At 45.5% G+C, this 12,479-nt stretch overlaps 1 protein-coding gene across 4 annotated transcripts in view; it reads right to left on the bottom strand.

Annotated features, from left to right (window-relative positions):
- Positions 1-2,030: 2,030 nt before the first annotated feature.
- Positions 2,031-12,479, bottom strand: part of LOC110493519 (potassium voltage-gated channel subfamily KQT member 5) — a 164,775-nt gene continuing 154,326 nt past the window's right edge. For 2 of the 4 annotated variants that reach the window (XM_021567846.2, XM_021567848.2), the window contains 5 exons: positions 8,621-8,732; positions 7,732-7,863; positions 7,407-7,514; positions 5,096-5,222; positions 2,031-3,696 (listed from right to left, as the gene is read on the bottom strand). In XM_021567846.2, coding sequence (XP_021423521.2) covers positions 2,377-3,696; positions 5,096-5,222; positions 7,407-7,514; positions 7,732-7,863; positions 8,621-8,732 — 1,799 coding nt within the window. In that variant the 3' untranslated portion in view covers positions 2,031-2,376. The remainder of the gene's footprint in view (positions 3,697-5,095; positions 5,223-7,406; positions 7,515-7,731; positions 7,864-8,620; positions 8,733-12,479) is intronic. The other 2 variants (XM_021567849.2, XM_021567850.2) reach the window with 1 other exon arrangement.

Genomic DNA, 12,479 nt, shown 5'->3' with positions numbered 1-12,479 from the left:
ATACTGTTGGTCATAGTCTAACAGAACGCGTCTGTAAATATGTCACAACACAACACACTTGAATTTCCTTTTTTTTAATATTATTATTGATGTAGGAGAATAGAAGTTTCTTTAATACCTTTCATGACATCACAGGTTTGTGATGGAGCTAACGGACATTATTACTACCGTATGTGCACGTCATTTAAATAAATTAGGATAATGATCGTATGAGACACAGTGATGACATTTCTAAAGGCCAGTTTTCCTTTGGTAATACATGGTCTGTCTGTGGATAAATAATGCCCAAATCAGATAATGTGAGACCATTTCAGCACAAAAGGCCAACAACCCACACGTTGGGTGCAAATAAATGTTGAAATGGACAGTATATCGCTAAGAAAGGCACCATGTTATGTACTGCATGTTTTTATATACTTCACATATTCTGGTAAAGCCTTCAATGATGATTTAATCGACCATAAATGTTTCTGCTAATGTTTCTGTTTCCAAAGGTATGTGTACTGGAGCTTTGGATTTAGCGTACAAGTTCATACTGCATTTCATGTTGTTTTTGAACGGGTTTCTCTCCTTTGAAACAACCCACTTGGTGAAACATCCAATAATCCTTACCAGGATCCTGTTCAGTAGGCACAAAATGTTACAAAACGTTGTGAAAACCGATGAAGTAGCCTACTACCTGAGGCTGAGCATGTCCAATGAGTCATCTTTGCATTCCGTTTCAAAATGTTTTGCTACATTGTGCCCTATTGAACATGACCTTGTTGTACCTGAATCTGTAACATTTAAAGGGATAGTCCACCCAAATTAGAAAATTACATTTTTATTTTGGTACCATGTAAAGGAATCGCTGTCCGTCATTGCTGTCTCTCCTTGTCCAAAGACTGCTTGAAGGGTAAGAAAAACAATGTAATTTTGTGATTTGTGTGACATATCCCTTTAAGTCAAAAGGGCTAATTGTTGTTAGGATTAGCCATGATGTCACTCACACTGCTTGCCAGGGAGTGCAAAATAACACTTACAGATTATTAACATAACATTATATACATTCTACAGCATGTCAACTTCAGTTTAAGCAATTTAATAAGCATTTAAAACTATAATGTATTAAAAGAACTACAGCCGGTGAGAGTGATTCCGACTGAAACCGTGTACTGTAAGACTGCTGGGTCACATAATCAGATAACATAATATACTTTTGCACATTTTCTCCCTTCATCGTGTTTTTCTCTCTTGTATTATAAGTAACACAAATGAATGAGAAGATACACAGGTATCTCAAGAAATCACATTCATAATGTGGATACCTTGGTCGTCGGGTAGAAAACACCTCGGGGTGCGCAATTGAACTGTGTTTTAGGCATAGAAATATAACTACTAGAACGGACATCCCCATTCAAAGGTGTCATGATGGGTGGACCGTATTTCTATTTCTATGGTTTTAGCAGCTATTCGTCTCCTGTGTGTGTGTTGGTGTGTGTGTGACCGGTTGGCAGAATTGAATTTACCTCAAACTAGTATTGACCTGGACTTGGCAAGTCTGTCATTGCAATGAGGGGTGTTTTGTGCCATTGTACGTCCACAATAGTCTCTCAAATCAGAAACGATTATAGGGAACTAATGTGGGTGAAAAACTTGGTCGTGTTGAGGCAACATTCATTTCAAGATGGCTGCCTCAGAAGCTTTGGATAACAGTATGATATTGGGTTCATGTAAGCATTTAACTTGCCCCATACGCTATAGACTTATACGTTAGGATGCCCCACACTTTAACTTCTACTGTACATGATTATGTGTATTAAAATGAAGGAAACGTTTTCTAGAAGGGTTTTGCCATAAGGCCTATAGGCATCAACAACTTCCTGTGTTAATGAATTAGGACTTATGGGTAAGTTGTAATACCATTACATTTGGACTGAAAACATGCAGTGCTCATGCAGTTTCGAGATCACAGATCAATCCATTGTCTTTCAGGATCAAGTTTTGCTTGTTTCTTTATATATATATATATATATATATATATATATATATATATATATATATATATATACAATATATATATATACACACAACCTCTTACTCAGTCTCTTTTTTATACACCTCTCTCTCTCTCTTTATTATACCTTCTTTGTTTTCTTTGTTTCCATTTCTTCAACCGTACTTTAAAAAAATAATAATTCATGCAATGATATGTTCATGTATCGTCGACATGTATGAAAAATACGATGCTTTTTATCAAATGAATCAACATAAAAAATAAACAGAAATAACCATTATAGTCCCTCCCTGTTCCCCCTCCCCCCTCCCAAAATAGGATAAAGAGCTTCTCTGTAAGGTGAGGTTTTTTGATTGGTCCATACGACACGGGGGTGTGTCTTATTTTAGCCGTACGTGCGGCATGCTCAGGGACTCTGTGCTCCCGACTGAGGGGGGCGATGACATGTTCCCGCTCCCGCTGGCCAGGCTTCTATTGAACCCTGCCAGAGCACTTAACCCCGCCCCAAGCCCCGGGTCTGTCCTCAGTAGCTCTGATGAGTAAGAGGTTGCGTCGGCTGTCCCCTGGGACAGGAAGTCAAAGCCAAAAGCTCCACCTTGAGCCTCGGGGGGGAGAGGGAGGGCATCCACGTCCCTGTCGCTGATAAAGAGGTCCTCCTCCCCCCAGCCATCCCCGCCGCCCCCTCCCCCAGGGTCCTGACTACTGTGGGAGCCTGTGGGGGAATCGCTGCTGCAGGGGCTGGGGGAGGAGAGGCTGAGGCTAGGATGGTGGTGGCTATCCAGGGCCCTGGAGGTGGTTGACCCCCCCTGCCCCAGGTTTTGGATGGACATGGACTTGCCCAGGCTTTGGTCCACCTGGCTGGGGTTGGAGCCAGAGGAGCAGCGACCTCCTCCTCCCAGAGCAGAAGAGAGGGGTACCAGGGGCTCCATCTCCAGGCTTGTGTGTCTCCTCCAGGAGCCCTCTGCTTTGGCATTGCAGGGCCGGCCATTGCTGTTCCCACTGGACCCCCCTCTTGGCTGCCCCAGCCTCCCGATTCTGAGGCCTTGTTCTGGGCCTAACACATCACCATCCTCCCTCTCCTCCGGGCTTCCACAGAAGTCACCCACCTCCATCACCATCTCCCTCTCCCTCTCTGGCCTGGAGTGACCCACCGTCCGGCTGGGCTGGGGAGGAGGTGGTGGGGGCCTGGCCAGAGTAGGAAACCCCCCACCTCCAGATACACAATTAGGAGTAAGAATAGGAGGTGAGTGAGAAGAACTTCCTCTATGGACTGGTTCCCCACTTTCCGGCAGGGTATGATGATGATGATGTTGGTGGTGTTGAGGAAGGGGCGACGGACTGAACGAGGAGGGCGGGGGCCCACTGGTAGAAGGCGAGGTGGTGCCAGTGTTGAGGTTGAGGCTGAGCTCGGTGGACGGCGCCAGGATAAGGTGAAGTCCCCGGGACAGGTTTGAGGTGTTGGTGGAGGAGCGGGTCACGCGCCCCCCTTGGCCCTCTATCCCTGGCCCACCTCCGGTGCTGCTGACCTGGGTAGAGCAGGTGGAGTGGTCCTTGAAGAGGATAGAGCTCTGGTAGTCTGAGGTCTGCTCCAGCTCGAACAGGGGCAAGGAGGAGAGGGTGAGGGCAGAGGAGGAGCCTTTACGTAACACATGCCGGTAGATGTCCAACAGGGAGTCCAGCTTCGACTCAATAGACTGGACCTAGAGAGGGATGGATTGAAGGACGGAAGGAAGGAAGGAAATGCTGGTTAATATTAGCTACACAAAAGAAAGAGTACTTTCACATAATTGTTCATACAAACAACATTTAACCACATTCAACCATAACATGTTGAATAACAGTAGTTGGTTGCCCTTTACACTCGTACCTGTACCCATATACGGGTTAAAAATGGCAGATTTGGGCACTAATGCTTCACAGCGCTGTATGGGTTTGGACTGACATCCATTCTGAATTTGAGCACAGCGCGCGACAAGAAGTTGCCCCCCCATCTCTCCCGGTACTTGGGCAACGTTTGCTATTTTTGTTGTTCTCTTAGTGAGGGAAATGCTTTAAGTTAAGAGGACTCCATGTATTTTGAAAGATGAGACGTTGAGGATTATTGCAATAAATACCACTTTGATGTCACACAACCAAGCCAAACACCCGTGAGTCCAAACGTGCACTTCACATCTCCATATCATAAAACTCATGGCATGTACAGTGTCAGCGTGTATGATCACTATGTTTGATGCACAGTTACAAGAGGACATGGGGTCATAGGCTCATTCTGTTCAGAACAACTCAGAGTATGTTTGTTTACTATGAAGATAATTCGCAGTGGCACACGCACCTGAATGCACTCATGACTCCTTTCTATGCGTACCAAAATCCCGATCTGGATCTCTGAATTACCTGGTGAAAGCCTAACACTGTAAGATCGTATATATTAACTTAACTAGTCATGTTGACAATAGAACAAGCTTTCAAATCAGGCCCACCTGACCCAGACTGCGATTCATTATGGACCATTTTTGGATTGCGTAAACAGCAACAGTAATTGTGTGATGGCGGGGATGCGGGGTTGTGTTCCAAACGAAACAGCTACAAGTCTGCTTGCTCTAGTTCCTGAACGGCACAGCTAGGAGAGCTCAAAAAGTACCTTATGGTTGAAGACTCTTCTTTGAGTCATAAAAGTGTATTGAAATGACTTAGGAACTGTGTACACTTTGGAGAGGGGTGTGGCCACTTCTGAAACACCAGTTAGTCCTCTCGCTCAAACCCTTGTCATTTTGTTGTCCTATGTTGCACCTAACCCACATTTTCGAGGAATATTTTTATGTTACTGAATGTCGACAGTGTATTGGTTGGATCCAGTCTCGTGTCAGGTGAACTTGTGTGCTCACCTTTGGTCTACTCATTTATTTCCCCATGATCTCCAAACTGTTCCCTTTCAATTGCTACCATGGTTATGCATATGCTTTTCATACTTCTTCTATAAGAAACATTTCAATTTATCCCTATCCATATAGGCCAATTCCCACGAATGTCAAAGGTTAACCACACATAATTCACCATATTTAATGAACCAGTGGTTTAAGTTCACGGAAACCCACTGACCTGCCGTTCCACTTTGCAGACGCGTCCCAGCATACTCATGTCCTCCAGCAGGTCTCCATCCGACAGCAGCTTGTCACGGATCTTCTTATCCAGAGGAACCTGGCCTTTACCCAGGATCTGGTCCACTCTGGAAGGCACAGGAGACATAGTGTTAAAGAAAGGGTACAGAGAGAGAAATGGTGCAGGACCAGAGGATGTCCAGTAGGCAGCCCGCCCGAGAAGGAAGAAGGAAGGAAAGAGAGTTAAGAGTTGGAATTGGTCCTCTATGAGAATACAACACGTACTGTAGAGGCCCATGCTGCTCACAAGGATATATACCGGCTCGGTTTACTGTGTCACTAGCGATATATGTTGCAAGTGTATCAATATCAACAGCATGCCACTGGACACACACACTGGTTGAATCAACGTTGTTTCCACCTCATTTCACCGAAATGAGGTGGAACCAACGCGGAATAGATGTTGAATTGACGTCTGTGCCCAGTGGGATATCAACACACCTTTTTTTCAAGGCCAGAAGAAGAGAAGAATGTATTATCTACTACTGGATTTGAAAGACAAAATGGATGACCTTAAATTACAAGCATAGTTTTTATTTGTATTTATGTATCATTTTACTACGCATTTGGACTTTTAGTTGAGATGTTTATATGAGACAATCAATATTTTCCATGACTCAAGATGCTCTCCACCAGACAAATGTCATTTTAAGTTTCTACCACATGGTGGCTCACTACTCACTCATTTGGTAAATATGGCCTTTCAAATTCAGTGAAATTTTAGGGCCTAGATTTAATCAGATCAAGTGTTAACCGGCTATAGCCGACACCCGCATAGCTGATGTTTTGGCGGTGTCGGCGGTGGAACGGCATTGGAGCTGAAAATCGGTGAGCAGCTGCTCTTGTGATCATTGTCAAGAAGCCACACCTCCCCACTCGCGTTAGAAGTTCAGAATGAGAAAGTGTAGGCAATATAGAAATAATCACATTCAAATTGAAAAATAATTTAACTAAATAATGAGGATTTCTAACAGCCTAATCGAGGTGTAGATTACATCTCACATTCCAGAATTCAAACTTAATGAGACTCCATGCAGCCAATGGCAATGTCCGTTATAGCCATAATACCGGGAGCAACATGTGGATTTGACAACTCTAACGCAATTCCACCTCTGACACCTTCAAAACATCAGTTCTGCGGATGTTGGCTAAAGTGGATCTGATTGAATCGGGCCATAAGTTTAAGAGACAACTCAGAGAAAACTCAGTTGACAGGAATGCAGAACAGAAGAAACATCACCAGGAGGAATCTAGAAAGTGAACCCATCAACAGTCCCAAATGGATCCCCCGTGCAAGATATACTGTCAACCTAGGCAGGTAAGATATACTGTCAACCTAGGCAGGTAAGATATACTGTCAACTTAGACAGGTAAGATATACTGTCAACCTAGGCAGGTAAGATATAGTGTCAATTTAGACAGGTAAGATATACTGTCAACCTAGGCAGGTAAGATATACTTTCAACCTAGACAGGTAAGCTATACTGTCAACCTAGGCAGGTAAGATATACTGTCAACTTAGACAGGTAAGATATACTGTCAACCTAGGCAGGTAAGATATACTGTCAATTTAGACAGGTAAGATATACTGTCAACCTAGGCAGGTAAGATATAGTGTCAATTTAGACAGGTAAGATATACTGTCAACCTAGGCAGGTAAGATATACTGTCAACTTAGACAGGTAAGATATACTGTCAACCTAGGCAGGTAAGATATACTGTCAACTTAGACAGGTAAGATATACTGTCAACCTAGGCAGGTAAGATATACTTTCAACCTAGACAGGTAAGCTATACTGTCAACCTAGGCAGGTAAGATATACTGTAAACTTAGACAGGTAAGATATACTGTCAACCTAGGCAGGTAAGATATACTGTCAATTTAGACAGGTAAGATATACTGTCAACCTAGGCAGGTAAGATATAGTGTCAATTTAGACAGGTAAGATATACTGTCAACCTAGGCAGGTAAGATATACTGTCAACCTAGACAGGTAAGCTATACTGTCAACCTAGACAGGTAAGATATACTGTCAACTTAGACAGGTAAGACATACTGTCAACCTAGGCAGGTAAGATATACTGTCAACCTAGACAGGTAAGGAAGATATTTGCGATTTGAAAACCATGCAGTGTTTCTTCTTGCAAACAATCAGCTAGTCCACATGCAGGGGATGAGGAGAAAGTCAAGAGGGTGTGAGGAGAGGAGTGCGTGAGGGGTGTGTGAGGGGCGTGAGGGGGTTAACTCTGACCCCTGCGTGGAGTTCTTTCTGCCGTGGCTGTAATACATGGGCAGGGAGGGAGAGGAAAAGGTCTTGGCTCGGCTGCTCAGGGGCTGGGGCCCCACTATCATGTCCAGCCTATGGGGGAAAGTGAGGACACACACACACACACACAAATATGAATGTATGCACAGAGACAAAGACATACTGCTCACATTAGTGGCTAAGCAGTGAATACACATGGGCAAACAGCTGCTAGCTAAGCCTTTTCATGCATTTTATTGGAAGGTCTAAGTTAGAGAGTGTGACTGTGTGAGCACTTTGACCGTGCGTGACAGTGCATTATTGTTCTCACCGTGTCTGCAGACTCTTGATGCGACACAGCATGTCCAGGTGTCCGGCGGAGTACTGCTCTATGACGTCCTTCACATCATACGGACGCAACGTCTCCTTAAACTTCTTCTTGGCCACGTGGAACTTCATTATCCTGGATGGACCAGACCAGGGTCATGTTCATTAAATATCAGATGAAAGAACATTGACTGAAACAGGGAGGGACTACATGAACTTGTCTAATAAGAAATGCTCCTTTTTGTTTCCTGCCGCGAAACGTTTCGCTACGGTGTGTCCTAATGAATGAGAGCCAGCACAGGAAGGCATCTCAATGCAGTTCTTAAATCTACCACAAGAGGGAGTCCTCAAACAAAGAACGACATTGACCTAGAGTAACACACGCCAAGGTAATGAGATCTAAAACTATCCAATAGCAACAGCTGAAACAGCTCTTCTTTCTCAACATAAATCATCTGGAAAATCATTTCATATTTCTAAAGAAAATATTCTTGTGAAGTTGTACAGTGAACAATCTGAGGTAAAATCAGTCTTTACTTCACTGTTTACTTTAGCTGTGTAGCATGTAAATCTAGCCCTTTGAGAGAGTGTAGAGGGGAGCTTAGTACATACACCTGTGGAGCCTAGGGGCCACATACAACGGAAGAGGTTGAATATGAGAGGCCCTTACTGCCCAATGTGAGGATCAAAGGGGTAAGACTGATGGAAAAGTTATATAGTAATGTATCCACTGGATAAACCCATGGCGGGAAGCTGCCTCTCACGGTATGGATTAGGGGAAGAGTTAGGAGGTTACAATAAGAAGAAAAATGTCACGCTAAGGCTCTGATGACATACTTGAGTGAGGGCAGTGTGTGTGTGTGTGTGTGTGTGTGAGTGAGCGTGCGTCTCACCTGACGGCTCGGATGACAGACTTGACGGAAGGCAGCAGGTCCTCCACAGAGATCTCACAGTGACAACCCTTGTCATCACCGAACCCATCCTCAGTGGTCATGTTAGAGTCAGCTAGAGAGAGAGAGAGAGAGAGACGGAGGGAAAGAGATTTTGAGTTTTAAAATACCTTCATTTCTTTTATGACAGAAGAGATGGAGGGCAGGAAGGAAGGAGGGAGGAAGGGGAGGAGAGAGGGAGGAAGGGGAGGAGAGAGGGACAGTGACATGCATTCATTGATGCCAGGGGAAGCCAGGCTTCCCCAAATATTTGAGAAAAAAACATAACATATTTCGTCTCTCTGTGTTTTAATAATTTTCCATCAATTCGCAAGTGGCTGAATCTCACCGGAGGAATCATCAGAGCGAGGGAAACAGCGCCCTTCTGTCTCAGTATGTGTACAGTGGCTTGCGAAAGTATTCCCCCCTTGGCATTTTTCCTATTTTGTTGCCTTACAACCTGGAATAAAAAATTGATATTTGGGTGTATTTGGGGGGTTTGTATCACTTGATTTACACAACATGCCTACCACTTTGAAGATGCAAAATATTTTTTTATTGCGAAACAAACAAGAAATAAGACAACCTGAGCGTGCATAACTATTCACCCCTCCAAAGTCAATACTTTGTAGAGCCACCTTTTTCAGCAATTACAGCTGCAAGTCTCTTGGGGTATGTCTCTATAAATCTAGCCACTGATTTTTGCCCATTCTTCAAGCAAAACTGCTCCAGCTCCTTCAAGTTGGATGGGTTCCGATGGTGTACAGCAATCTTTAAGTCATACCACAGATTCTCAATTGGATTTAGGTCTGGGCTTTGACTAGGCCATTCCAAGACATTTAAATGTTTCCCCTTAAACCACTCGAGTGTTGCTTTAGCAGTATGCTTAGGGTTATTGTCCTGCTGGAAGGTTCTTCATGATGCTCTCTGCGCTTTTAACGGACCTCTGAGACTATCACAGTGCAGGTGCATTTATACGGAGACTTGATTACACACAGGTGGAATGGATTTATCATCATTAGTCATTTAGGTCAACATTGGATCATTCAGAGATCCTCACTGAACTGAAGGGGCTGAATAATTTTGCACGCCCAATTTTTCAGTTTTTGATTTGTTAAAAAAGTTTGAAATATCCAATAAATCTCGTTCCACTTCATGATTGTGTCCCACTTGTTGTTGATTCTTCACAAAAAAATACAGTTTTATATCTTTATGTTTGAAGCCTGAAATGTGGCATAAGGTCGCAAAGTTCAAGGGGGCCGAATACTTTCGCAAGGCACTGTATATACTGAGATTATGTGACAGATCATGTGACACTTAGATTGCACTCAGGTGGACTTTATTGAATTAATTATGTGATTTCTGAAGGTAATTGGTTGCACCAGATCTTCTTTAGGGGCTTCAAAGCGAAGGGGTGAATACATATGCACGCACCCCTTTTCCGTTAGTCATTTTTTAAAGTTATTTTTTTTCATTTCACTTCACCAATTTGGACTATTTTGTGTATTTCCATTACATGAAATCCAAATAAAAATCCATTTAAATTACAGGTTGTAATGCAACAAAATTAAAACGCTAAGGGGAGTGAATACTTTTGCAAGGCACTGTAGCTCGTCTATCTGATGTTGTGTGGACCAAAAGAGTATGACACGTTGCTGCAGTATTTTTATTTAACCTTTATTTAACTAGGCAAGTCAGTTAAGAACAAATTCTTATTTACAATGACGCCCCAGCCAAAACCTAACCCGGATAACACTGGGCAAATTTTAGGCTGACGTTAAGTAGCTAGCTAACTTAGCTGTTTCATTGTTGCCCATGCGAGGAAGTTAGGCTAGCAAGCATTTTAGCTAGGTAGCCTATGACAACAAAAACTAAAAGCATACAGTATGACAGATCCATAGACCATTTTGCCAAATTGAAAGAGAGCAGGATGGCATTGGCGTTCAACTAGTCTACAGGTAGGATGAGTCCAAACTTCTTTTTTTTCACACACACATGCACGAACGCACACACACACCAGTACCATCGGTTTTTGGTGTCTTCAAGTTTGTTTTCAGTGTATTCAGAAAAGCATACTGTATATAGCCTTGTTGATTAAATGTTTCAGTTGAAATGGTGCTGAAATACCAGAGGCAGTGCTCCTGTTGTCTTTGTGTTGACTTCTAAAACAGTAGTTGTGTCACGATCTTGGAAATGAGCGGACCAAGGCGCAGCGTAGGTATAGTTCCACATATCTATATAAGTGAGACTAACAAAACAAAATAACAAAACTTACAAAGACCGTGAGGACGTATTGCCCAAACACACTAACACAAACAATATCCCACAAATGCAGGTGGTGAAAGCCTACCTAAATATGATCCCCAATTAGAGGCAACAATAACCAATTTCTCTAATTGGGAACCACACAAACCACCAACCTAGAAATCTATAAACTAGATAACCCCCCAGTCACACTCTGACCTAAACACCATAGAGAACCTAGGGCTCTCTATGGTCAGGGCGTGAAAGTACACCCCCCTCCCCAAAGGTGCGGAATCCTGCCGCAAAACCTGAAACCAAATGGGGAGAGTAGGGGGGGTGACTAGTGTTGGTGGCGGCTCCGGTGCAGTTCTTTGCCCCCGCCCAGACCACGGGTCCGGCCATGGAGCCGGGTAGAACGCCGTGCCCGGACTGGGCATTGGCGCAGAGGAGGACCTCGGCCATGGTGCTGGGTTGGACGCTGCACACGGACTGGGCACTGGCGCCGAGAAAGGCTCCGGCCATGGAGCTGAGTTGGCCGCCGTGCCCGGACATCGGCGCAGAGGAAGGCTCCGGCCTTGGAGCTGGACTGGACACCGTGCCCGGACTGGGCCCCGACGCAGAGGAAGGCTCCGGCCTTGGAGCTGGACTGGACACCGTGCCCGGACTGGGCCCCGACGCAGAGGAAGGCTCCGGCCATGGAGCTGAGTTGGCCGCAGTGCCCGGACATCGGCGCAGAGGAAGGCTCCGGCCTTGGAGCTGGACTGGATGCCGTGCCCGGACTGGGCCCCAACGCAGAGGAAGGCTCCGGCCTTGGAGCTGGACTAGACGCCGTGCCCGGACTGTTGACCGTTGCTGGACGTCGTGCCCGGACGTGCCCGGACCGTCGCTGGAGGTTCCGGACCGTTGACCGTTGCTGGAGGTTCCTGACCGTCGCTGGAGGTTCCGGACCGTGGACCGTCGCCGGAGGTTCCAGACCATGGACCGTCGTGGGAGGTTCCGGAGCGGGAACTGTCGCCGAAAGCTCTGGACTTTGAATGCGCACTGGAGGGAGGCCTAGTGCGTGGAGCCGGTACAGGTGGCACCGGACTGGTTACACACACTTCAGGGCAAGTGCAAGGAGCAGGTACAGGACGTACCGGACTGGGGAGGCGCACTAGAGCCCTGATGTGTGGAGCCGGCACAGGTGGCACGGGACTGGTGACACGCACTTCAGGGCAAGTGCAAGGAGCAGGCACAGGAAGTACCAGACTGGGGAGGCACACTGGAGGCCTAGTGCGTGGAGCTGGCACAGGTGTTACCGGACTTGTGACACGCACATCAGGGAGAGTGCGGGGAGCTGACACAGGACGTACCGGACTGGGAAGGCACACTGGTGGCCAGATGCGTGAAACCGGTGCAGATGGCATCGGACTGGTGTCACGCTCTTCAGCACACCTGTACGGCAACAATCTCATCGCTACCACCTCTCTCCGGAATCGTTCATTAAATTCCTCCTCCGACTCCCAAACAGGCTCTGGCACTCTCCGCTGCACGACCGCCAGCTCCAAGTGCCCGCCCCCCCCCCCCCCCCCCAAAAAAA

The sequence above is a fragment of the Oncorhynchus mykiss genome, chromosome 17, assembly GCF_013265735.2.
Source record: "Oncorhynchus mykiss isolate Arlee chromosome 17, USDA_OmykA_1.1, whole genome shotgun sequence".
Classification (NCBI taxonomy): Eukaryota; Metazoa; Chordata; class Actinopteri; order Salmoniformes; family Salmonidae; genus Oncorhynchus; species Oncorhynchus mykiss.
The sequence above is the reverse complement of the archived record's forward strand: the minus strand, read 5'-3'. Positions and strand labels throughout refer to the sequence as shown.